The following is a 27763-nucleotide window of genomic DNA, read 5'->3' on the forward strand; positions in this document are numbered from 1 at the left end:
GCATGCAGTCTTGGAGTATACACTGACGCCAGCAATAATCTTGCCCAAATATGGAGTTCCAACTTGACCTCCATTATTGACCTGTGACAATATTGTCATTTCATATTTTATGCCTAGAGGTAATTCCTATTTTTTTCTCAAACTTCTTACAGTGGTAGAAGGGAACCCCCAATGTCCACTGTCGGAATAAGAAGCCAATTAAGCACATTATGTCGCTTTGCTGCATGTATTATTGTGTTCATATTTGAGCGGTGCTACCGCTCCTACGTCTGGCTTTGTGTGAAAATGAGCAAGGATCTCCATTTATGGAGATATGCACGTGTGTCGTGTTTTACAGGTGCGATTTCTTTTTATTTCTATATGTTGATGAATTGGATACATAGGACCACAATGGAAACAGGTCCCCAGGACTTTGCTGTGAAAATGTGAATAATACAATCTATTTACATTATGTTGTCTAAATGAAGTAAAAGAATTGGCAAACAAAAAACCCGTTACTGCTGCTTGCAGGAGTTGCAGCTAGGCCGGCTGGAATTTCGTCATTTTAGGGGCAAAGCCACTTGGCCTTTGGTGTTTGGCCATTTCTTGAGGGCACAAAGGCTAAATGCCAGGGCAAGAAGCCCATAAATAAAATAAAAAATAGATTTTAGTCCATTGAAAGAATGAATTGAATTTAAGGGTTATGGATGATTTTTATGTACTATAATATGTAGACTATCTGCAGTTAGATAAATAAATGATGATATTTACAATCGATTCATGCTCAGCCCTGCACCAATCAAAGTTACTGGATTGGTTTAAAGATGGGGACTCTGGAATTAAGTGAACTCGACTGTGTACAAAAGACACTGGTGTCTACATGACAAGAATGGTGTCTACATATTGACAAGTAAGAGACAGAGGTCGGGCATTTATAATATTTTTGGCAATATTCACCTTGATGTCAATCCTTAATAAATCGACTTTGGACTGTTAACCAGTATGTTGGTCATCCTTGGGATTGGTGTAAACATGGGTTGGAGCAGGTTTTTTCCACTAGGCCGGGGCATAACACTATACCTCCATTTTCTGTTTAGTAAGAGCTGGAGAGACAGGGAGAGCCCTGTTACTTACCAACCTTGCAGGGGTTTTCAAAGGGTCTGTTGACCACTGGTAGTCCGTGAATGTGGTCCCTGACCATGCATTTAGCAATGCAGGAAAGTGAATATTTTCTTCCACAGAACAGTGCACTAAATGACCTGGTGACCTATGATGCGTCAATGTTGTCAGTTACGGGAGGTCGGAGGTCAAGAATTTCCACAGAAAATCTCAAGAAGGGGAAGTGTACTGGATTGCATGATTGACTCGTCATCATGATTAGGAAACTAGCCCTTACCCGTTAGAAGATATGAGCTCCAAAATTATGTGCAGTGTGTGGGTTATGGGGTGTGCACTGTGCAAACTATATGAGGGATGGAAAGTAACTTTAACTGGTGCTTGCATGATAATATGTAGGAGCATCAATGTAAGAAATACCTGTTTGGTTTAATTGCTATAGAGATACTGTGTACCGATCTGCATGATTTTTGGACACAATATGTAGGAGCACTGTGGTGCAAAAATGTGTTTTACTCAAACCCGCCTCCTGATGTGCCCATATAATGGCATGTGTCTGCTCACTCATACATAAGATACAAATCATTATATCAGTTAACGTGTGTTTAGTGGAAAGTTTGGATAAAGTGTCGTACAAGTGAAATAGTGACGCCAGAGAGCTTATTGTTTTTGAAAAGGTAATAATTATTATTATTAAACTGTAGGACATGGGTATTCAACTGGCGCTCGGCCGGGCCCGTTAGTCCGGCCCCCGGCCCCTTGGGTTTCTGACAATGTGGCCCCCTGAACAATTTAGTTGAATACACCTGCAGTAGGATCTTACTGCCCAGAATGCCAGACCAGAAAAAAGAAAAACAAGACTTGACATTAAAGTCATTTACAGCTGGCAACCACAATACAATTATTTAGTTTTTTTTTGTTTTGTTTTTGTTTAGTTTTTTCTAAACTCCTAATTTCTCAATGGAACCCCATAGTTAAGTGTAAATCTAAGCTTTTCCAATTTAATGTGCTGCAATAACATCATTAATCAATATATTGAATGTGGGAGGTTGGGCCTGTTTCCAGTTCAATAGAATATATCTACATGCCAAGAGGGTCACAAATCTTGTTATTGTGGAGTTACATTCCACTGACACATGCCTTCTCCATTTGTATGACCAAATCAAACGCGTGGTGGATTTGGGCAAATATTGCGGAATGGTCATGCTGGACCTCCATAAAGCATTTGACACCGTAGATCACTCTATTCTGAGAAATTAAAAGCTATCGGTCTTGACAGCGCAGCTGTGACCTGGATGCAATCTTACCTGATGGGGAGAGAACAGGTGGTGGAGATGAACGGTACCCTGTCGTCCCCCCCTCCCCCTCCCCCCTCCCAGTAAGCTGTGGTGTTCCCCAAGGAAGCATATACTAGGGCATATACCATGAGAAATGTCACAGCTTGTCTCTGTGTACACATTTTTACAGTCTATGGGTTTGCCACTCTGACATCATGCTCTGATGTCACTGTGATGTCCGGCACATCTTGTCCACGTATCCATGTATCTCTGAAGGTCACACCTGACACTGTGGTTCCCTTGACACATCACTGTGACATCACAGGTGACATCACCTATTTAAAAGTCCATATATGGGTATTCCCAGAATCCCTTTCATGCCCATATATGAAGATCCCTGATGTCATCGATATACAGTATATCACTGCTCAGATGGCCAACACATGGCCCATATCTGTGTGGCTGGTTCAGATAGAGATCTCCAGATGGCCAAGAATTGGTGCGACCTCGCCCAGGTCACATGTCGCCCTGAGGTGTCTTAGTATATGTAAACAACATGTCATCTGCTTGCGACTGCAACCTGTTCTTGTTCGCGAATGACTCGGCTCTCCTTGTCTCGGATAGGTAAAGCTTGCAGGTTGAAAAGACGGTTAGCTCTGAACTAAATAAGATCTGCACCTGGCTCAATGAAAACAAATTATCAATACACCTGGGCAAAACCGAGTCCATCCTCTTTGGATCAAATCATAACCTCAGCAAGGTTGTTAACTTCACAAAGTGGGTGACAATGTAATAACACGAAAAAACTAAATTACCTACTTGGGTTGCATCCTTGAGGCTAATCAGTGAACAGATGACTTCAAAAGTCATCAGAAAAATCAACCAAAGAACTTGTTTCTTACAGAGGATGGCTATGATGGTCAATAACAATACTCAGAAGACTCTAGCTTGTGCAATCTGCCCCTCTATAACTATGGAGTCCACGTATGGTATCGCGACGCCCCAAAGGCCCTGAAAACAAGGCTCCAAACAGCCCAAAATTAAATAATTAGAGTCCTGCTTAACCTTCATCCTCAGACTCACCTCACCCCTATTCACCAGTCTATCATGGGGTGGCTCGGGGAAGATAACAGAATACAGCATCTTGCAATGGGCCGGTGTACAAGATACGCTACACCACTAAGATACCCATGTACCTAATGAAATACTTTCAAAACATCAAGGATGTCCATAGTTACAACACCAGAGGCAGCGCCACAGATCATGTCCAACCCAGATTTGGCTCAAACAAAGGGTCAAATTCGTTCGTCTGCTATACCGCTAAAATGTGGAATGCCCTACTAAAGGCCTTAATGGAGTGTAAATCCCTAACTTCCTTTAAAACCACTCTGAAAAAGCATCTACATGCGGCTGCCACTCGAAAACCTAGCCTATAAACAGACCCTCCCCTGGGCCCCCCTGACCCTTCTTTGTAAATACCTTCTCATTTTGCATTGTTGTTTTTGTTTATAAACAGTTTTTTTTCTGATGATATCTACTGCACAGTGCTGTGTTCTATCTGTCATTCAATGTTATATGAGTTAAAGAGAAGGATCTTATATAAGCCACCAGACCTACCTGAGTTTTGTTTTAGTTTACCTTGTACTAGCCCCATATAGAACCTCACCCGTCGCTGCGTCCTGTTGTGCGGAGCACAACAGGACGCAGCGACGGGTGAGGTTCTATATGGGGCTAACCTTGTACCAGTGAATTGTACAGTCATGAAACTGTACCTTTCCCTATGCAAACTTCTAATACATACTTCAATCAATAAATCAATCAACCAACCAATCAATCAATCAATCAACCAACCAATCAATCAATCAATCAATCAGTGTGGTGGTTGCCAATGTAACAAGCATAGCCTAATTCGTTTTACAACATTCACGTGCAAGTTAGAGAATGCTATGGGGGAGGGAGGAAGTGGGGAGGGGGGGTCTTCGAGGCTGTGTGAGTCCTGCACAGCCAATACATAACTAACTTTACCGCAGCACCGCCACCGACGCAGCTGTAGCTTCATGTCGCCTCCTTGCAGCATGAGACCATTTGATAGACCAAGACACTGCCGCGGGAACATAGCACAGCCACAGCCTGTATGATTGCCGCGGGGACGTCGGTCGGTCAGGTGCAATTGTCTCGGCTATCAGCTGCTAGCCTTCTCTCTTATAATATGAAGAATAATGTACTATTTTCAGAAGTCACGCCGCAGAAGATAAGGCGCACGCATAGCTCGATTTAGCAGCTGCTGTGAGATGTTCTGTATATTTGCCATGGCAAGAGGTCTGTTTCCATGGGGGCTCTTCAGGAAGCCCGTCTACATTCAGGTAAGCCTCGGGGAAACCCCTGGTACCCTTTTCGGACGAAAACCTTGTAGTCGCGGATCTACCATCTAGTCAGTGCTACGTCGCATGCACTCGACTGTTAAACCTATAGACCTAGTTAAACCTAAACCTACATTTATCATACAAACACACACCGACACCGCATTGCCTATGCCGTTGCTTAATGCTTATAGGACCTACGTTCAATGCGATATTTTCCAGTAGGCAGCCTACAGTATGATGTACACTTTATGTAGGCCTGCCCTACACAGTGGAGACTGGAAGGTTTCTAGCAGGCACTTGATGCTCGATATGCCTCGGGAGGACTCAACCACCCCCCTGATACTCGTTGCTGTAGCAACCAGGTCCATGATCCAGCCAGCTGCCTGGTACACAGGACTGCTAATGATAGTCGTTCTGTACATGACTGCTATGTAGTAACAAGTCCTATCGTTAGTTGGAGATGGATGCATGCAACAATGCTATATCCCTGTAACAGAATAAGCTTCTTTATAATTGTATCTTGAATTAAATCGCTGTGTTGATCATTGTTACAGTATTTACAGTAACACAAATGAATAAAGGAAAATAATAATCAGCCGTTTAATTCACCAGTCTATCAATGTGAAAGTGTTTGCTGGATGGGTCAATACAAGTGGTGCAATTATGGCTCCTATGGACTAATGATGAGATGTAGGACCAGTGAGATGTAGGACTTATGGGCAGTCCCCATGTCCTTCATTCATTTTAACTGAACACACATATGAACAAGTGAGGTTACACTGGAATGTTTTTTTTAAATTGGTGTGTCTGATAATCTCATGTGAGAAGGGTCAAGACATTTTCCTCACATAGAAATACAATATTAATTAATTAATTCATACAGCACTATGTTCTGTTGAATGCTTTTGGCAGTGTCCTGTTTAACATCAGCATAGTCCTAGTCTTAGGCTACTCTGTCTTTGCTATGTAGTCCTCTCCCTGTATGTGAGAAACCAAGTTGTCAAATGAAGTGCGAGGAGGAAAGGACAGCCCATCTCAAGGGATGGCCACCATCATGCATCGTTTTCTAGGGCAGGCCACCATAGCCTTCCACTATCTGACAACTTAACAAGTGTCATTCAGAAATCCTGAGTGGAGTGATTTCCAGGAACTACAAAGACAGCTAAGTTGTATGTGATGTTTCATATGTCTAGCAGCATATGCACAGCAACAAGGCTACTTAAAATTACTTTATGTATTTGTACAATCAAGCCTGGTGAATATTACTAGAAGGACCTACAGTACAATATATGCATACCTTTTCTTTTATCTCGCCCATGGCCATCATCCCTTCGATGTAGTACTTAAGTCTCAGACATTTCTCCATAAATTTAGCAATTCCAATTATTCACGTACATTTCTGTGAAAACTGTTAAGCCATGAAGATAATTAGGTTTCTGTTTTAGTTCCAGCCAGGTGCTTCAAACACATGAAATAATGTGAGTCAGTAGAAAGGTGAAATGGCTTTGACTCTTTCCCAAGGGATTTGCAGATCGAGCTGCAGTGCAGACCATGCTGCCAAATGTTGGTGCAACACACTGTTGCTTAATGTGTGTGTTTAGATCTACTTCCGTGCAATTCTGCAATTCTTTTTCACTCTAAGGCAAATTGTTTCTCCCTCATTGGGCAAGAGACCAGAATCTTTGCAAGATTTGCATCCTCTTGTATGTGAGTTTTTATGAACTGTAACAAGAATGAATCAGATAAATTAGAACATTATTAATGCCAAATTGAACATTTGGCTATTTCAGTATCCAAATACAACAGCAAGCTGTCTGTCTGTCTGTCTGTCTGTCTGTCTGTCTGTCTGTCTGTCTGTCTGTCTGTCTGTCTGTCCGTCCGTCCGTCCGTCCGTCCGTCCGTCCGTCCGTCCGTCCGTCCGTCCGTCCGTCCGTCCGTCCGTCCGTCCGTCCGTCCGTCCGTCCATGCCTGTCTGTTTGTCTTGACTATATCTATTCTGTAGTATAGTGTATAGTGGATTCAGGGATTTATCATTTGTTGCACTTTTGGAAGAGACAGAGGCTGAATTCGGTCTACAGATGCGAGAACTCCCTATTTAGAGCGTGAGCCATATTGTCCAGAGGTCAGTCTGAACCTGTTCCTCTTTTCCACCTTCGCAGTGTTCAGGCTCAGCCCAGTGACAGAGCTAGAAGAGTTTTCTAACACCTAAATAAAATGAGGCAACAGAGTGTGACACTGAAAACACATTCACAGAAGTTCTTTAACAGAAAGCTAATCCCACCACAGGAGACACACACAGAGCCAACAATATTAATATATATATATATATTGTGTAGAGCAGTGGTTCCCAAACTTTTCAGGTTGAGAGACCCAAAAGAGAGATTAGACGTTTGCCCCGGAACCGAAGCTAGTGAAAATCTACAATCTATTACATCTATCAATCTATTACAAGCTGCATCGCATGCTTGTAGATGAGCTATTTTCACACTACTTAAACATCAGTTTTTTTAAATTATGGAATTTATTAGATTTCTTCATGAAATTATTGAAATAAATCATATAATTTTGTTTTTAATTCATGAAGGGTGCTTTTTGGGAATGTTTTGAAATAATAATAATTAAAAACTAAATGTAGGAAACAAAAAATAAGAGACCCAAAAAATCTGTCCATGACCCACAGATGGGTCCCGACCCAGTGTTTGGGAAACAGTGGTGTAGAGGACTATGACCCTTTGGAATTGGGTAATATATATTTACTAGCCCTTACCCGTTCAAAGATATGAGCTCTGAAATGATGTGCAGTGTGTGGGTTATGGGATGTGCACTGTGCACACAGTATATGAGGGATGGAAAGTAACTTTAACTGGTGCTTACATGATAATATGTAGGAGCGTCAATGTAAGAAATACCCGTTTCGTTTAATGGCTACAGAGATACTGTGTACCGATCTGCATTATTTTTGGACAACATCTGTAACAGGGGGGGCCAGTCACCCCCCCCCCCGCCCCTGCCCCCCCGCATGCGCGCACACACACACACACACACACACACACACACACACACACACACACACACACACACAGATATGGTTAAACATGTTGCCTCATGCTAGATGCAGAATAGATAAGCCTCATGCTAGATGCAGAATAGATAGTAGATACATAAAAATGCTAATATACAGCAAACGATTTGTGAAAGTGACAAACGGGCTTCACAGTTATGTTAGGTGTGTTCATATGCTAATGGTGATGCGATTTCAGATCAATTGCTCCAGCCACTGAGGAGAAACGCTGTTTCAGACAGACAGATTTTTGGAAAATTGCTAATATACAGCAAACGATTTGTGAAAGTGACAAACGGGCTTCACAGTTATGTTAGGTGTGTTCATATGCTAATGGTGATGCGATTTCAGATCAATTGCTCCAGCCACTGAGGAGAAACGCTGTTTCAGACAGACAGATTTTTGGAAAATTATATGTTTGATAACCAAAGTATATTTTGTCCAACTTTAAGAATAAGCATACTGTATGTGTGTGTACTGTAGTCAGAAGATACAGAATTATATTGTGATATATACAGTATGCCTATACACACACACAGCATGAGTTTGACACATCCTCACTGATCCTGTGCTCTGACGTCATAACCATGAACAGTTTGAAGTTGAACGCAATGGTTAAAAAATGAGGGAGACTCTGGCGTTTGCCTATTAGGAGCATACATTAAACATCCCTGAGCTATGCCGCCCCAGAAACTGGTATTAGAGCACGAAGGGTATAAATCCCGAAGGGTTCCCAGTTCGAATCCGGGCTCCCCCTGAGTTAATGTCGAAGGGTCCTTGGGCAAGACTCTGAACCCCTAATTGCCTCCGGTGAGTAGGTTGGTGCCTTGCATGGCTTCCTCCGCCACCGGTGTATGAATGTGTGTGTGAATGGGTGAATGTAATGCACAATCTATGTAAAGCGCTTTGGATTAAAAAGCGCTATATAAATGCACCATTTACCATTTACCATTTAGAACGTGTGAAGTTCAGGCTTGCGTCCACACATATATGTCGCAGTATTGAGTCAGCAGGGGGAAGGAACTGGAGGGAGGTGAGGGGTATTGTGAATGTCTGTTGTCTGAAGCGTGATGAGTCAGATTTTCCCATGTGAGCACGGGACAAAATAGCTCCCACAGAGTGTCTAATGAGAAATATCAGAGAAACATCTGACTGAGATACTGGCACAGTGGCACATACTGTAACTCTTTGCAAAGGAGATTGCTATTTGGGCTGGGTCATTATGCAGTACACCCTCAGTGTTAACCACTTAAAACCCTCTAATAGTAGTACACTTTACTGGGGTCTGCTCTGTACTTGGTCCACTCTTTTCCCCCCCTCTACATTAAATTGCCGAATATAGCCGATCTATAATCTCACAATGTGTCAGTAGCTAAACGTTGTGAACTTTTAGATGTAAATTTCTTTTGGCTTCCCCCCTCAGAAGGGGCCCATCAGAGTTCAGTTAAAGGAGTAGTTCACCCCCAAAATGACTTTTTTTCTATTGATTACACAAGCCATGGAGACTTGAGTTCAATAATATTTTTTTGTATTTGTCGCATTCCTAAGACAAAAATAATATTTGAGTAAATGTACCCCCATTGATTCCGGATGGGGACCCAAATCCTTTAACACTAAGGACTGGCTGTGTGTACAAATTGTAAACAACCGTGTAAATGTAAAGCATGACCATGGTCAATGGTCACGCTTTGCATGTACAAGTTTTTTTTTGTTTTGTTTTCACTTGTGTTTATTCATTTACAATCTTTGTTGGTGTGGGTCTTTGTGTCAGGCAGCATTCATTATTTCAGTGTTCCTTGCTGTTCCATTCTTTTACTCACCCTGTTATCCGTCTCGGGTCTTGGCTCTGTACAGCAGACAAGGGAGAACCCATTAACTGGCAACCTCTGAGGGATAGCTTTATAATCATACATAATGGATGAAGGGTGTGCAGCCTGCAACAAAAAATAAAATGTGTCGGAACAGTAATATCCTGTGTTCTTGATCAGTTTCAATCACCTCTTTCTTGGTGTTTCTACACCAGGTTATAGCAATTACGCTGGTACACTCGAGTTGAGGACACGGTAAAATGGTAAATGTGTGTTTATATACAGCGCCTTGCGCCTTTATCCAAAGTGCTTTACAATGTGCGTTCTTTAATACCGGCTCTGGGTCTGTGTTTGTGGGTTGGTGTGAGTGGAGCTAAACAACGACTAGGAATTACCGATATCGTCCTATCAACCTCAGTGCATGGCCACAGTTCCCAGTCATTCCCTAATTAATAGCTGTCACAACAGCCGCAATCAATATTGCCTCATTAGCCATCTTTGCCTATAGCTCTCTTCCACTCAAAAAGGCTCAATATAATCCCAGTGATAGAAATGCATCACCCATAGCAGAAAGGGAAGCCACAAGATATTGATTGGAAATGCCGACCATACATTTGTTTTCCTGCAGACTGTTATGGTTTTGTTGTGGGAGCATTTCACCTACGGCTTGCCAGGTCAAACTTGTTGTGAGCAAGTCAATACATATGTCAATTGATATTCAGAAACAGTGGAGTTGGAGTATTTGTACAGATGATTTTGTTCATTGAGCTCATCATCATGGTAAAACTGAAATGATGTTTTGGGCAAGTGAAAGTTACAGGAGTTCTTACCGTATGGTGTGTGTGATATGAAATGTGAGTTTACTATAATCACAGCAATCCTTAATCATTTCATCATTAATTTCATTTTGGAGAGAAATGAGACAGCACTTTCAGTTTAAAGCACTGCGGAGAGGAGGTGATGCTTGCTGACTTGTTAATGTTACATAAATCAAGGCAATTGTGTTTCTGCACTGTCAAGTAGACCTGTCCTACTACATCTGTTGTAAGATAGCATCAAAACCAAAGATTGTATTACAAGCGACCCTCTTGCTTATAGTTATTTTGTTAAAGCTTTTGTTAATAACTAGGCTACATGAGGTTAATGGAATTTATCTTTATGCAGTGTTTATAAAAGTGTTATTAGTGTCTTTATATCCTCTGAAACAATGTGGTTTACAGTTAGTTGTGACTGTGAGAAGACCTTACTTCACTTCCTTAAAGTGTTAGTTCAGCTATTTTTGACATAAAGCTGTGTGAAATACTTGCCATTAAAATAGTGGTTTCAAATGTATTAATTCGTTACCAGAGTCCCGTGGTCAGAGTTCTGGTCAGTTTTAGATGAATATAAAGTAGTTCCGGTGATTTGGCAGGGGCTCATGGCCCAATCATTAAAAATAGATGAATCCACAAAACTAGCGTCATTTGTATTGTTGACCTATTTCTACCAAATAGACCAACTTTCATTCAACTTTGACCCCTCTGTCACATGGTACTATTTTTTGTGTCCAGTATCACTACGCAGCTGCAACGCATTTCCACAAAACAAGGTGCTTTGCAGTCAGCTGATCAGAACTAAACCTCGCTCTATATGGTAGAAATAGGCCAACAATACAAATGACGCTAGTTTTGTGGATTAATCTATTTTCAATGATTGGGCCATGCCAAATGGCCCCCACTCCATTGTAACTACTTAATATTCTAAAACTGACTAAAGCTCTGACTAGAGCTTTTTTAAATCTCACCTGCACAACCCAAGTGAATATTATTTGTTTCAAATGTGTTGTTTTTTTTTAAATGTGCAAATAAACAAATAAACAAAAAAATTAAAAATAAACCACGGGACAGAGCTAATGAATAGATAATCAATTAATACATGCACGTATTTCACACAGCTTTATGTCAAAAATAGCTGAACTAACACTTTAAGCTTGTATAATTGTGGGCTCGCCTGGAAGGCGAGCACACGTATGTTATCTTCATTATTTATTTGTTAGTGTGGTTGCCCTAACAGGGCAACACACTATCATTCTAGTCCTAAAAAAAAGTTTGGCGCGTTTCACCGCCCGCAGTTTTTGCGCCACACACTCGCGCCATATGTCAAATCGACCGGCTTCATCGGGAATCGTGTGCTTGTATTTTGCTAAGATATTGGCCGTATAGTGTAATTGATATTAATTTATTAGTATCCCATTATAAGTCAATGGGGAAAAAATCATTAACTAATATTCTCCCATTCCAGTATTTTTCTCTCGGAAACGGTAAGGCCTACAGTTACAACACTTGGAAGGAAGGTTCATAACAATTAAAAGGATTACTAAAAAGATTATTACATAAATCGGCCTCATGGTGGCGCTATAACAACCCACTTTACGTTTTGGCCTGTAACTCTTGAACCGTAGGTCGGAAAATTTAAATTCTTTTTTCCCTGGATTCCTTGGGTCATGACGCATCTCCCTGTATAGGCCACGCCCATTTGCGCCTGGATTGATTTTTCCGCAATTATGAATTTTCTTCAAAACACACTTTTTGCTCCTTTTCCCACATATTTTCTCCAAATGTTACAAAAATCGGTACACAAGGTCTCTGCACCCATGCGATAAACATATTGAAGCGATATTTTGATAGTCCATACCGTTCGCCCGTAACAGGCTTCCAAAGTTAGCGGGAGGGGCCCGTTTCGCCAAAAATACCCATAAATCACAAACGAAACATCCAGTCAACACCACATTTTAACCACAAGTCGCGGGTGGGATACTCAACGAATCCCTGAAATCATTTCCACTTCGACCCATAGGGGGCGCCACAAACGCGCAAAACGTAACCGTTTCATGACAAAACGCGTTTTTTCAGGGGGAACAACCCTCTCAAAACGAAACACAAACGATCTCGGAAGTGACACGACAACGTAATCGCCTGCCGAAACTTGTGGGAGGAGCCTATTTCTTTAAAACAAGAAACCATATCCTTACATCGCAAACGCAGCAGCCCCCACGGTATCCGTCCCAATGTTTCTCCTCGGGCCCCTGCGTTTTCCTCCGGATCCCGGCAGTGCCCTGCTGCTCGCGCCGGGGCGGGGCGGGCAACCACACTCGCAATTTCACAAATTGCAAATTTTCTAGTTAGTGTGGTTGCCCTAACAGGGCAACACACTATAGTCCTAGGGAAACTTTATTCCGGTAGATAAACTTTATTTTGACGCGTTTCACGGCCCACAGTTTTTGCGCCACACACTCGCGCCATATGTCAAATCGACCGGCTTCATCGGGAATCGTGTGCTTCCATTTTGCTAAGAGAAAGGTTCGATCGTTTAATTGATATTAATTTATTAGTGAATTAATTTTCCCCATTGACTTATAATGGGAATCGCAAAAACTCAAATTCAATAATTTTTCTCTCGCAAACCATAGGGGCTACAGTTTCAAAACTTAGAGATAAGGTTCATAATGCATACAAGGATTAACTGAAAAATAATTACATCATTTGGCCTCATGGTGGCGCTATAACAGCTCACTTTACGTTTTGGCTTATAACTCTTGAACCGTAGGTCGGAAAATTAAAATTATTTTTTCCCTGGATTCCTTGGGTCAGGACGCATCTCTCCATATAGGCCACGCCCATTTGCGTCAGGGTAGATTTTCCGCCATTTTGAATTTTCTTCAAAACACACTTTTTGCTGCTTTTCCCACATATTTTCTCCAAATGTCACAAAAATCGGTACACAATATCTCTGGACCCATGCGATAAACATGTTCAAGCGATATTTCCGATAGTCCATACCGTTCGTCTGTAACAGGCTTCCAAACTTAGCGAGAGGGGCCCGTTTCGCAATAAATAGCCATAAATCACAAATGAAACATCCGGTCAACACCAAATTTTAACCACAATTCGCGGGTGATATACTCAACAAATCCCCAAAAGCATTTCCACTTCGACCCTTAGGGGGCGCCACAAACGCGCAAAACGTAACCGTTTCAGGCCAAAACGCGTTTTTCAGGGGGAACGACCCTCTCAAAACGAAACACAAACGATCTCGGGAGCAACGCGACAACATAATCGTCTTGCGAAACTCGTGGGAGGAGCCTATTTCTCTAAAACAAGAAACCGTATCCTTATATCAAGAACGCAGGATCCCAACGGCAGCTTTTCGAATCGCGCGTCGCACGGCCTCGCCGGTATCCGTCCCTACGTCCTCTCCCTCGGGCCCCGGCGTTTTCCTCGGGGTCCCGGAGGCGCATCCCCGCCGCTCGCGCCGGGGCGGGGCGGGCAACCACACTTGTTTATAGCTATATGTGTATCTCCTCAAAACTTTGGCGCGATTCATCTCCTACACGCTTACACCTTTCAACACCATTCAAATTTGTATGTGTTCAGCTTACTGAGGACACGTGTGCTTGTATTTTTCGTTTTGAAATGTTTTGTAGAATAATTAAAAAAAAAAAAAAATGTTTAACTTTAAGCACCCAATGCATTTCCAATGGGTTTAGTGAGTGGGGACAGAGTGGAGAGAAGGATAATAGACCCATGTTTATGTTAAAGGAGTAGTTCACCCCCAAAATGACTTTTTTTCTATTGATTAGTCATGCCATGGAGAGTAGAGTTCAATAATATTTTTTTGGTTTTTGTCACATTCCTAAGACAAAAATTTGATTCGAGTAAATTTACCCCCATTGATTCCGGATGGTGACCCGTTTCGAAACGGGTCACCATCCGGAATGAATGGGGGTAAATTCATTGTTATCACATTTTTGTCTTAGGAATGCGACTAAAACCAAAAAATATTATTGAACTCTACTCTCCATGGCATGACTAGTCAATAGAAAAAAAGTCATTTTGGGGGTGAACTACTCCTTTAAGGCGCTGTGGCTGCAGTGTTCACACTTCAGATATGCTATTTATATCATTGCGTTCACACAGGTCTGCTCTCTGATTTGATCCAAATATCTAAGCTGTGTGATGTATATATTCTGAGTTAAAACTACAAATATCTCTAAATGTCCCTCTCCACCATCACTACTGATTGAAACAGCTGTGATTAAAGGCCTGTCTGTCATTGGCTGTTCTGTGGTGCTGCAAAGTAACCAAGTACATTTACTCAAGTATATACAAGTACTTGTACCTACACTACAGTACAATTTTGAGGTACTTTTACTCTACTTTCCATTTTTGTTACATATACTCTACTATAAATACAGCATTGACAGCTTCAGTTACTTGTTACTTTGCAGATTTTATTATTAATAAAAAAACATAGATGGACCACTTAATACTGCTATGAAGTTGATCTACAATGTGCACGCACACGCACGCATGCACGCACGCGCGCGCGCACACACACACACACACACACACACACACACACACACACACACACACACACACACACACACACACACACACACAAACAACTGTTACTGTGTTACTGTGGAGACGTTTGCTTGTATTTGTCTTTGAGACATGTTTTGTAGTGTTTTAGACATTTTAGTTAAAAAGAATAAGGTTTTAGGATCCCGGGCAATGGGATTTACAGTATATATCCTAGAACCCGCAGGGACACTCAGCCGTATTAGTGGTTGTTGTTGGTTGTCAGGGAGATATCACAACCAATGCATTTTCAAATCAGATCCACAAACACAATAAAAGTCATGCTCCACTCCTCAGTCTGGAGTGGCCACATAGAAGAACGCCTTGGTTATAGACATAGTGGAGGACAGATGTGATCTGGCATTGTTAACCTACAGTATATGCACTCAATATACACCTCTAGAACACATAGAATATGTACAGTACAGTAAGGTTCAGTAGAGTACAGTAAAAGTACAGTAAGGTTCAGTAGAGTACAGTAAAGTACAGTAAGGTACAGAAAGGTACAGTACAGTAAGGTATAGTAGAGTACAGTACAGTAAAGTACAAAACAATAGAGTAAGGTACAGTAGAGTACAGTAAAGTACAGTAAGGTACAGTAGAGTACAGTAAAGTACAGTAGAGTACAGTAAAGTACAGTAGAGTACAGTAAAGTACAGTATAGTAAGGTACAGTAGAGTACAGTACAGTAAGGTACAGTACGGTACAGTAGAGTACAGTATAGTATAGTACAGTAAGGTACAGTACAGTACAGTAAGGTACAGTAGAGTACAGTAAAGTACAGTACAGTAAGGTACAGTACAGTAAGGTACAGTAGAGTACAGTAAGGTACAGTACAGTAGAGTACTAGTCTGGGATCACTTCACTTTTCGGGTTTGTAACCGGTCTGGAGCGGAAACCACAAAACGTCATGTTGTAGTACTCAAGGACTACAATTTGGCCGGAAATATCCACCGGAAACAGTTTTAACCCAAAATAATTCCCCTGCGCTCAAGGACATAATTTTATGGCCTACCTAATAAACTCCTTGATGCGGAGTAGTTTCGCTTTTGAAAAATTAGTTTGGTATATGCATGTTTTAGTCCAACCTTTAGCGACCGGCAAGACCACACTAGGCTACTCGAGCATTTTAATAGGGATTGGGGAAACAAACGGTGGGAACCAAATCAAAGCGACGCCGCTTCGTCTAGTGGTTTCCGCGCTTTAGGCGGAAACCAAACGGCCTGTTGTGAACGAACACCAGGCTTTCTCTCTGAAAGCCTGGTAGGCGAGGTTAGTAGAGTACAGTAAAGTACAGTAGAGTACAGTAAAGTACAGTAAAGTACAGTATAGTAAGGTACAGTAGAGTACAGTACAGTACAGTACCGTAAGGTACAGTACGGTACAGTAGAGTACAGTATAGTATAGTATAGTACAGTAAGGTACAGTACAGTACAGTAAGGTACAGTAGAGTACAGTAAAGTACAGTACAGTACAGTACAGTACAGTACAGTACAGTACAGTAAGGTGCAGTACAGTATAGTAAGGTACAGTACAGTACAATACTGTAAGGTACTGTACCTTACAGTACCTTAAAGTATCCTATTTGTTGGGTTGGAAGCGAGCCCACACTGTTTCGAAGGAACAGTATTTCTAGTTGTATTTCTTTTTGTGTGTAAAACACACTAAAAGTGCTTCATAAATAAATCACTTTTAACCTGAACATTATGGCCAATGTTGATGATAATTGAAACATAAATAAATAATATCGTATCGTATTGATATCCTGAGCCCAATATTGTGTATCGAATTGTATCGCAAAATCAGTGTATTGTGACACCCCTCGTTATTAGTACTGTGGTAACAGTACCACACAGCTTTGACAACAGGTAAAACGGGTATTACCTAACTGTGAAACGTCTGTGTGTGTGTTTATCATTTGTGTTTGATTTGTTGTCGCTGTTGTTTTCATTTTCGTCTCCGTTCCTTCCTACCCCTAAACCTGTGTGTGGCATAGTAGAATCAGATCGGAAATGGTTAGCTGACAAAGTAATGGGCCATAATAGGAGTTTCCATAGAAGAGGGGGATGATAATGATAGGCTGACATTTAGCAGGGCCATTTTATAGCGAGAAAGATTAGATTAGAAAAGAGACAGTTGTGGAGGCTGTCTGAAAGCTCGATTGGCAAGCAAACTGGAAAAAAATAAGCTGTAAATAAGATTGATTCTGAGACAACATGGTGTCTAAAACCAAATGTGTTCTGTGTCTTACGCCAGTGATGCGTTATTTTTGGCAAGTGACACTGCCATCGGACAAAGCATAAATTAGGTTTCAAGGTCCTCAATCAGAACCATCAGATTTAATTCTTTTCATTATGTCAAGTGCCCACATTTACCCAAACACACTCTGCTTACAGTGGTTTGCTACATGAAGGACACGATTACCGTACTTTTGGATGAGAAAGTAGGATACCCTCAAACTAGGGCTGTCACGATGTGACATTTTACATGACGATTAATTGTCACTCAAATAATTGGCGATTAACGATTTAATTGTGTATTTGTCGTTGATAATTACATTTCTGTTTGGCTTTTAGGCTTTGAAGTTGCATATGGTAGATATGACACATAACCTAAATATACAAATACATTACTGACATATTTGACAACTTACTACTTAAAAAATAACATTGATAGTGGAAATAGCCGATCTACAAGCTCACAACGCGTCGCGATGCGACGCGTTGTGAGCTTGTAGATCTGCTATTTCCACTATTTCTGAAATTTTTCAACATTCACGATTATGACATTTATGACAAAATAATTGCGATAATGTCAAATAATCACGATTAGACGATTATGTAATAATTGTGACAGCCCTACTTTTGGATGAGAGAGTAGGATACCCTCAAACGGGCTCACTTTTTACGTTCACTGTACTTTGCAAGTATAAGGGATCGTAGGAAGGAGATGAGAGCAGACAGTGCTAAAGAGCATAAAAAGGAGGGGGGAGAGAGAGGGAGTGTTATGCCAATAAAGAAAATTGGAAGTGAAAAGGGACCGAGTGAGGAGGCAGGGAGTGTACATCACTGTCAAGCACTGAGCACTAGAATCATTAATTGAGCGGAAAGTAGGGCTCCAAATAGTCTGTTATTCCTCCACTAAGGTCTGATTAGAGGGGTGCCATCCATTATGGATCTTGAGAAACCATATTTATTTGTTTGGAATGGAAAAGACGAGCAAAGAGGATCTAGAGTGGGTCTAAATAGTAAATACCACCATCACCAGACACCAGCCATGTGAGAAAAAAATCACTGTTGATTGGAGAGCACCTGTTTAATAGTTATGGTGCAAATGATGCAACTCAACGATGCAACTCACTTGGGTAACTTCTGATTTGTGTTCTACTTTAAAGTCTATTTCAGGATCAACTGGCCTAGTGGGCTTACTGAAACAGAAGCCTGACCTGACGTTTTCACAATTAAGATTAATTACTGACTACAATGTGTAAATGAATGGAGAAATACACAATAAACAGCAAGACCTCATTAAAAAATAAACAATTTCCTACCCACAAGGTTTCTCAATCGGCACAGTATATAAAAAGATGCCATTCTGCTCTCTCTGTGTTTTGAAAACACATATCTGCACAGCCCATATTTGGGCATCATTCTTCACAGCTTTGATTGTGAATGCATTTGCATTAAGTACAGTAAGACTTAAAGGGGAAGACCACCCATTTTCAATATTGAAATATGTCATTAATATACCTTAGAGGAGTTGTGTGGAAATAGAAAAAAAAAGTTCCCCCTCTTCTGTGTTGCCTAGAACTGGAGGATTGATTTTGGGGTTTGTATTGTAAAGTACAACTCGATGACATCACAAGTTGTACATTACAATACAAACCCCAAAATCAATCCTCCAGTTCTAGGCAACACAGAAGGGGGGGGACTTTTTTTCTATTTCCACACAACTTCTCAAAGGTATATTAATGACATATTTCAATATTGAAAATGGGTGGTCTTCCCCTTTAAGTATGGATTTGTTCACGGGACACATTCACTCTCATCCAGTCAAACCCTGAACTATGGGGCTTTTAAGCCGTGACATCATTTTGTAGGCAGAGGAGAACTCTGCCCCAGAGCATTTTCTGTCCCTCGCTATTTCAACAGATCCGAGACAAAAATAACGACTAAAGTATAATTCTAACACTTTCCTTTCAACAACAAAGAGAAGAAAAATGTGTAAATAGTAAAAATAGTAAAAAGATTCACGGAAACTGGGGGCAGAAATTCTTCTCTGCCTACAAAATGATGTCATACTTAACAGCCCCTGCTACTCTTTTTCATGTTCTGTGGATATGTCTCTAATTTCATAATTATTGACGGTGTCAATAAGTATATGACGATTGTATATAAGGTGTATACATCTGTATACTTTATTTATATTTGTTTGAGGTGTTTTAATTGTGATGTTATTGTTCTTTTACTGGTGTGCCGTCTCTGGGCGACTGGCACCTGAATTTCCCCCGTGGGATCAATAAAGGTATCTGTCTAGTGTATACATCAGGGGTAGGCAACCTTAGGCACAGGTGGCAACATTGGCACAGAGGAGGGTGATCACTGGCACACTGGCAGAAGTGTGAGAGAGAGGATAAAATCAAATAGTTCTTTAAATGTGGTCAGTTAAAGGAAGCCGACGTCAGCAAGGGGGAGAAGACGACAGCCAGCCCCATGGCCTCCCCTAAGTAACAAGAAATCTTGTGAAATACAATGTTGTCAACCAATCATCAAGGACGATGATACAGGAAAGAAGAAGAAGAAGGAAGTCACCTAATTTGCAGCAAAGTACATCCTGCACATAATTCTACATTTATTAAAACTCAGAACTCTGACTGGGGAGGGAGTCGGGGAGATAGGTGGGTTATTGCTCTAATGATTGTTATAACAATATCCTGCCAATCAAAATGATGGCGTGTCATTAAAATGCATGTTGACATGGCACACTTACTATCTAGAAAATAAAAACATGGCACTTCATTTCAAAAAGGTTGCTGACCCCTGGTCTACTGTACATCAAGCCTAGAATTGAACAGAGACCAGAAAAAGATTAACAGTCCAACTAATTTACTGCCCAAGCTGGGCAATTGAATTTATAAACCGTTGTACGACAAAGTACCGGTATAAATAAGGCTTAACAAATGCTTGAGAATATACTGTGGCACAGTTCACAATAGTTGTGTGATTCCTTTTTCGACCTAGTGTTCCAATGTGAAGAAAAAAACTGAATGTATTTAAAAACTGAATGTATTATTCTAGATTGAATCTAATTTGACTGCGAGTAGGCATATACCTGCGTAAATGGGAGTCCAACAACCTGTGTTTCAATCTTGACTCAGTGGGGACACAGCATTTAGGCGAGGAAAGGCACAGTAACTTCTATGGTGCTGGCTGATGTGGTTATTCTCCCAACAGCTGCTGCACTCCGTTTATTGCTCAGGTTCCTTCTGGACCTGCCTCAATATCCTTAGGGGGGAAAGTCGACAAAACAGTTGAGTGTTGTAAAAAACCTGTCTTCCAGGCCATACGGTATTTTCAGCTCATTAAGTCTTATAGAGTATCCATCCATCACAAACTACTTCGCCTGCCTGCCTCACATATTTGTAGTGCATTTTCAAATAGTCTACACCTGGTTAGTATTTTGTCTCCTAAAGTCAGCAGAAGGCAACAGCAACATCCTGATTTAAGATATTTTGTGGACTTTTTTATTTGTATATTGATCTGTTTGTCTGCACCTGTTCACCAATGTGAATGTGTGCTCTATCTATGTCCCTTAATTAATGGCAACATGTGGCTCATACTTGGCAAGGCAGAAGGGACATTTCATGGTGTAATTGAAATGCTTCACAAAACAGAATTTAAACACGCCTCAAGCAGTTAACCTTTTGCTGAGAACCTGTACATGCCCATGCTCGTACATGCCCATGCTCGCAAAGACAGACAACGGATAACATACAAAATGACGCTTATGGTCTAGAGAGTTATACATGTGATAAAAACATAAAATGATGCTTACTGCTTAGAATTATACCTGTGATGAAAAACATATACAAACTAGAAGCAGTGCTCTTCCGAGCACAGGTCTCACCCAGGCCACACAAATCGGCCTGTTATAGCGCCACCATGAGGCTGATTTAAAAAATGTGGGGCAGAGGTTCTGAATTAGCATCCAGGGAGTGTGTGTGCTCAGTTTGGCAGCGATCGGGCCAACGGCGCCGGAGATTAGCTGGTAACAACCAGGCCACACAAATCGGCCTGTTATAGCGCCACCATGAGGCTGATTTGAAAGATGTGGGGCAGAGGTTCTAGATTGGCATCCAGGGAGTGTGTGTGCTCAGTTTGGCAGCGATCGGGCCAACGGTGACTGAGATTAGCTGCTCACAAACTGCGAGGACGCACGCACGGACGGACGGACGGACGCACGGACGGACGGACGCACGGACGGACGGACGGACGGACGGACGGAGGGGAAAACATACTCTCCCTCAGCCTTCGGCTGGTGGAGACAATTATTCTTACTGCTTAGAGTTATACATGCATTAAAGTTAATAATTAATGCAGGAGACGGGTTACTGTAAAGTTGGTACAAATATTCAACTGGTATTGCAGTGCTAGCAGAGGAAAGATTGCATTTATGTCAGCTTTGACAACATCCTGTATGCCTTCTCTTAAAATGTGTATGTATGTGTGTGTGTGTGTGTGTGTGTGTGTGTGTGTGTGCGTGCGTGCGTGCGTGCGTGCGTGCGTGCGTGCGTGCGTGCGTGCGTGCGTGCGTGCGTGTGTTTCCTGGTACAAGCAACTGCTAGGCAGTAGCTTAACCACAGGCACCTAGGGTGACACAAGGTGCAGAGAGAAGCAGGCAAGATGGTATGAACTCAAAAGAAGTAATTGGAGTAAATGTATCTTTGAGTCTATTTGTCCTGCTACCCAAGCATCAATGCAAAAGTCACGTACGCCCAAATGGGGGGGAGGGCTGCATCTGCCCCGACCCCCGGGATATAAAACGGGGACCGCTCCTAAAAGTGCTCTCTCTTCTTTTCCGCTGCAAAGGATTATTTTTATTCAGACAATTCTCTCTTTCCTATCTTTTGAATTTTCATTCTTAATAAAAAATAAAAGCCCTATTTATTTAGGGACCCCAAAAACTGTGTTGCACCTCTGCTCCATCCTCGGTCAAAGGTCATCTGCCATTACCAACTCTTTGTAGGATTATTGTTCCTCAATTTGGGTGAGTCCAGAATGTGTCCCTATATGCATAGCCAAACGGTTTAATCTGTTGTCACATAGTTTCTCATTAACCCTCTGGGAGCCCAAAGCTGTCAGTGACCACGAGAAGCGAGGCCGCGATTGGACTGACAGAGGTAACGAGAGACAGCAGTGGCTGAACCAAAGCCTGATCACAGGTGGTGATTAAGTGTCAGTGGTCCCATCACAAGGAGACACGGGAACTGAGTGCAGGTGTTCATAATCCCCAAAGTGCATAAAAACATTTAATCTATGAGTGACAGAAACGCTCTGTCCTTGTCCATGTGTAAAGCCACTCTACTCGCAGATAACTCAGTCTATAAACAGTGAGATAGGAGTAGTTTATAAGACGTTGATGCAGTGGTGTTTTATTCGGTTTATTTTATGAAGATAGAATAGCCATTTTAATACATCAGAGGAATTGAGCCGAAGCACAGATATGAGTGAACTGTTGGTATTTGTGATCCGATTGTTGTGATTTGGTAGAAAATCCCCTCTGCCAATTGTAGTAGCGCACAGTTGAGGTCTGAGGGTGGGGACGCCGGCGGTGAACATAGAAAGCAGCATACAGTACCTGGACCAGGTCGGGTGAGGCCACGTTTTGTGCTAAATGCTAGAGTGTGTGTCTGTCGAGGGTGTCATTTAGTGCAGATTCAATTCTGTGAACGCAAGAATAGGCCTTTAAATAAATGTGTTGTCCATCCATCCATCTTCAACTGCTTATCCGGAATCGGGTCGCGGGGGTAACAGTTCCAACTGAGACCTCCAGATTTCCTCATCCTGAGCAACTTCCCCCACTCCCTCAGGGAGTATACCGAGGCGTTCCCAAGCCAGTTTGGAGATATAATCCCTCCATCTGGTCTTTGGTCTGCCACGGGGTCTCCTCCCAGTGGGACGCGCATCGAGGACCTTCCTAGGAAGGCGCTCGGGGGGCATCCGTACTAGATGCCCGAACCACCTAAGCTGACTCATTTCCAAGTGTAGGAGCAGCGGTTCTACTCCAAGTCTCTCTCGGGTGACTGAACTTCTCACCCTATCTCTAAGGGAGATACCAGCCACCCGTCTGAGGAAACCCATTTCGGCCGCTTGCACCCGCGACCTTATACTTTCGGTCATGACCCACACTTCATGACCATAGGTGAGAGTAGGAACGAAGATTGCTCGGTAGACAGAGAGCTTTGCCTTCCGGCTCAACTCTTTTTTCTTCACCACAGTGCGATTTAGCGACTGCAAAACCGCTCCTGCTGCTCCGATTCTCCGGCTGATCTCCTTCTCCGTCTTCCCCTTTCTCTCATTCGTGAACAAGACCCCGAGATACTTAAACTCCTTCACCTGGAGTAAAGCCTCATTCCCTACTTGGACTGCACGATGTGTTGTCTTGTCTGTAATACTAATATTTTCCATCATAATGGTTTTTGGTTTCGTCATTTTCAACATGAATCCACCTCAATCATCCCACATTTTCAAATGAGATGATTCTGTTAGTAATGTGTCTTCAGTGCGTGTGCATTGTATCCTGCAAACGTTTAACCACATTTGGAAGGTCCCATATCATTGCTCTCTTGAATACACCTTTCTGCACCTCATTGATCGTTATTCTTTAATGGATAGGTTGGATAATTAGGAGTTTAATCTTGCAGCGAGCAAACAAGATGTTAACATTGTTAGTGTAGATAAAAGGCCACTGGGAATCTAGGGTCTAATTTAGATGGGTAGTGCACTCTGTGTCCTCACTGCACTTAGAGGACACTCATGAGCTGGCCTCGAGCAACAAATGCATGGAGGAAACCTTGTATGTCCAAAACCATCCCCTTTTCATTCTTATTTTTAAAACGTTTCAAATGACAGTAGTCGCCCTGCAACGCGTTGTGAGCTTGTAGATATGCTATTTGCACTACTTTTGTCCGACACTTTGATGAAGTAGTATATAGGGCATTCATTTACAAAAAAACTAAAAGTTGAAACATGGAGATATGAGGTTTCTGCACGACAGCAACGATGGCCTTTCTCATTTATCTCCAAGATGCGTGTCAGCTGAAAGAGCAAGCATTCAATAAGCGCTCACATAATATGCCGTAATGTATATAGTGACAGCCTCAAATAGTACTGGAAATAGTGAACAGTTCAATGAATGGGGAGTCCAACTTCAACCAAAAAGAATTCTGATATGACACAATAATCATCTCTGAACACAGGCTTAAAACCACGGCTGTATTTTAACAACTTTCACCCTGGCAACCCTATAGTGGTTTAAGTCTGTTGTTGGTAACTGTCAGTACATGACATATCCATGTCTGTAACACTATGGTCAGGTAAAGACACACTTGTGTATTCGCTCCTTCTGCGTGCCTGTCCATCAATTCTATCAGCCAGGTCTTAAGTAATAACACGAAATTGTTCATTCAATCAGAAATTAGCACTCATGGTCATGGGTGTCTATATTTTGTTTCAACAGGGACGGTTCTCTTACCTTCATATGAAGTACCTCTTCTTCTCCTGGCTGGCAGTGTTTGTGGGCAGCTGGATAGTGTACGTACAGTACTCATCCTACACAGAGCTTTGTCGCGGGCACGACTGCAAGAAGGCAATAGTGAGTATCGTGTTTCTGTCCCTGTCCTGTGTATCGGTGTCCAGTTACTGTGATAAAGTATATTAATGCATCCGAGTAATATACTGTGTACACATTTCACACTCTCGACTGTGGCAAAAGCTAATTAAAATGTTGAAATTCTGTAATCAAATAAAACAACATGGTTTACTACAACAGTGTCGTAATGTTTTAGTGCGAGAAGTACAAGAAGGGAGTAATCGATGGCTCAGCCTGCAGCAGCCTTTGTGAGAAAGACACGCTTTACCTGGGGAAGTGTCTGTCCGCCAACCCCATCAGCCAGGTCAGATCTGTAATGACCTGCTCTAGTCCAGTGGTTCTCAACCTGTGGGTCGGGACCCAAAGGGGGGTCCCCAAATTATTTTGGGGGGTCCCCAGATGATTAAGTTAATGTGCAACATTGTTTTCTCACTCAACAGTAAACAAACTATCATAAAGTTGTGTATAGCACATCTCTAAAGTGAAAATTTAAGGACTTTTCAATACCTCTAAAATGACAAATTAAACATGGGACAAATTGTCAAATATTTAGAAACAGAAATTGTGAAAATAGCAGATCTACATGCTCACAACGCCTATTTTCACAATAGAACTGTGATTTACAAAATTTAATGCTTCAACTCTTAGTTGGTTTGGAGGGGTCCCCAGTTAAAATAGGATTATTTTGGGGGTCGCGGCCTGAAAAGGTTGAGAACCACTGCTCTAGTCTAGTCTGGCTTTGATCAAGAATGACCTGTCCCGCCGGCGTCCCCGTGTGCCACTACTCATGGCTGCCTGTCTGCTGTCCTAGGTGTACTCTGGGATATGGGGAGAACTGGAGGGCATCGTCAAGTGCCAGATGGAGGAGGTTCCTCGCTTCGACCTGGGAGCCGATATGGAGCCCAGGAAGGAGATGGTAGCCTTTAACAAGCCCACCAAGGGGACCTCTGTGGAAAAGTTCAAAGAGATGATCCTCAGCCACCTAAAGGTCAGAGTCAGTCAGTGCACCCATCATTCCTCATACCACACCCGTTGCTTTCACTGACAGCAGATGTCTCAGCCCTGCAAGTTACAGTAATATCTGAGAAGAACCATCACTTGCTGGAAGAAAGTAACGGCAACTGTGAATTACAACTTTACTTTCTGTGCAAAAGCACCAGGCATAATATTAAATGGGGGGAGACTAAATGGACAGAGAAATGCCACAATATAATTGGTATTCAAATGGTGCACTAATACTTGTGAGGATCTGGGTTCGAAACATACTGCCAAGTGTCAGGTCTCACGTGTCTGCTCTCTCTCCCTGTCCATTTCTTGTCGCTACACTCCTCTCTGAAACCTCCTTAAAAAATAACTATTTTAAAAGCCTACATTTCCATTTTGGACAAATCAAATAAAGCTACTGTAACAGTGGACAAATTGTATTGCGGACATTTCTGAACAGTACACATGATCTAGTAACTGACTGTTAACACATTTGCAATCAGGGAACCCATTCAGTAAAAAGAAAGAAAACCTATTAAACCTTAGTTTTTTGTGTAGAAACAAACTCAGTTTGGCTTCTCCCCTTTCTTATTAGTCCACTTTCTCCCGGGTTTTTACTCCTACACCATTACATGTTTAAACAGTGGTGCTGACAGATTCTGTCTTGGAAAATTACCCAATTTGTAATAGAAATGTGTTGTACTTTATTACTGTTAGGTCAACTTATAAGGCTGAGCTGAAGTATATCATGTACAGTAAATTTGCTGCTATGCTCACGCACCTTAACTTTATATCTTATCTCAGGTACTGTGTGAATATGTAGGTAATTTGTTAGTTGTATTTGATTGAGCTCTCTTCCCCCTTGCCAACCCCACTCCTTCCCTTTCTTTTCTATGGAGAGAACAGCAGAAAAAACGAATTTCACCCACTTGTTTAACTTCTGTAAACCTGTCATGTGACAATAAAGCCGATTCTGTAATAAATATAGCCTAGATTACCCCCAAACCTGAAAAAAATCATGTCATTGTGAATGGACAAAGCTTCTCTGATCTCGTCTCCATGTCTCTATCTTTTCAGACCAAGGTGGGGGAACAAGCCAACCTCTCTGATCTGGCAACCCTAGTCCTCTCGGTTGCTGATGCCAACAGGGACGGACATATATCACTGCCAGAGGCCCGCTCCATGTGGGCACTTCTACAGCTTAATGAGTTCCTGTTGGCAATAGTCTTACAGGACAGGGAGCACACACCCAGGCTCCTGGGCTTCTGTGGGGATCTGTATGTGATGGAGAAAGTGCCACATTCCCCCTTATATGGGATCAGCCTGCCGTGGGTTATTGAGCTGTGGATTCCTGCTGGTGTGCGCCGCGGCATGGACCAGTGGTTCACCCCCTCCTGGCCACGAAAAGCCAAGATCTCCATCGGACTGCTGGAGCTGGTGGAGGACATCTTTCATGGCACTTTTGGGAGTTTCCTCATGTGTGACGTAAGTGCCGTCAGCTTCGGGTACAATGACCGGTACGACCTCAAAGTGATGGACGCGCGGTACATAATCCCAGAGGCCACCTTCCAACAGACCATGAGGGAGCGACGCTGCGACGTGGAGGACGACTGTCTCTATGGAGCCGACTGCCACACCTCCTGTGACCTCACCAAGCATCGCTGCACACCAGAGGTGACCAGGCCCAACTTGGCCAAAGCATGTGGTGCGCTCAAGGACTATATTCTGAGGGGGGCACCGTCTGACATGCATGAGGAGCTAGAGAAGCAGCTATATGCCTGCATTGCACTGAAGGGCTCAGCTGAACAAATGGAGATGGAGCACTCTCTAATTCTGAACAACCTTAAGACCTTATTATGGAAGAAGATATCACATACAAAAGACTCCTAATAGTGGACTGAAA

General features: G+C 42.2%; 1 protein-coding gene across 2 annotated transcripts; it reads left to right on the forward strand.

Annotated features, from left to right (window-relative positions):
* Nucleotides 1–4635: 4635 nt before the first annotated feature.
* Nucleotides 4636–27750, forward strand: dipk1ab (divergent protein kinase domain 1Ab; the record flags this gene model as incomplete). 2 transcript variants are annotated; one of them, XM_080735329.1, is made up of 5 exons in its annotated part: nt 4636–4735; nt 24745–24879; nt 25073–25267; nt 25688–25870; nt 26854–27750. In XM_080735329.1, exons 1-5 carry the CDS (start codon nt 4664–4666, stop codon nt 27748–27750), a joined length of 1482 nt encoding a protein of 493 aa, XP_080591455.1. In that variant the 5' UTR covers nt 4636–4663. The 2 variants fall into 2 exon arrangements, with proteins under 2 accessions (XP_080591455.1, XP_080591456.1); XM_080735330.1 differs by having other exon boundaries at nt 25073–25180; nt 25688–25864; nt 26938–27750.
* Nucleotides 27751–27763: the final 13 nt, after the last annotated feature.

Source organism: Nannobrachium achirus, assembly GCF_963921795.1.
Source record: "Nannobrachium achirus genome assembly, chromosome: 1".
Classification (NCBI taxonomy): Eukaryota; Metazoa; Chordata; class Actinopteri; order Myctophiformes; family Myctophidae; genus Nannobrachium; species Nannobrachium achirus.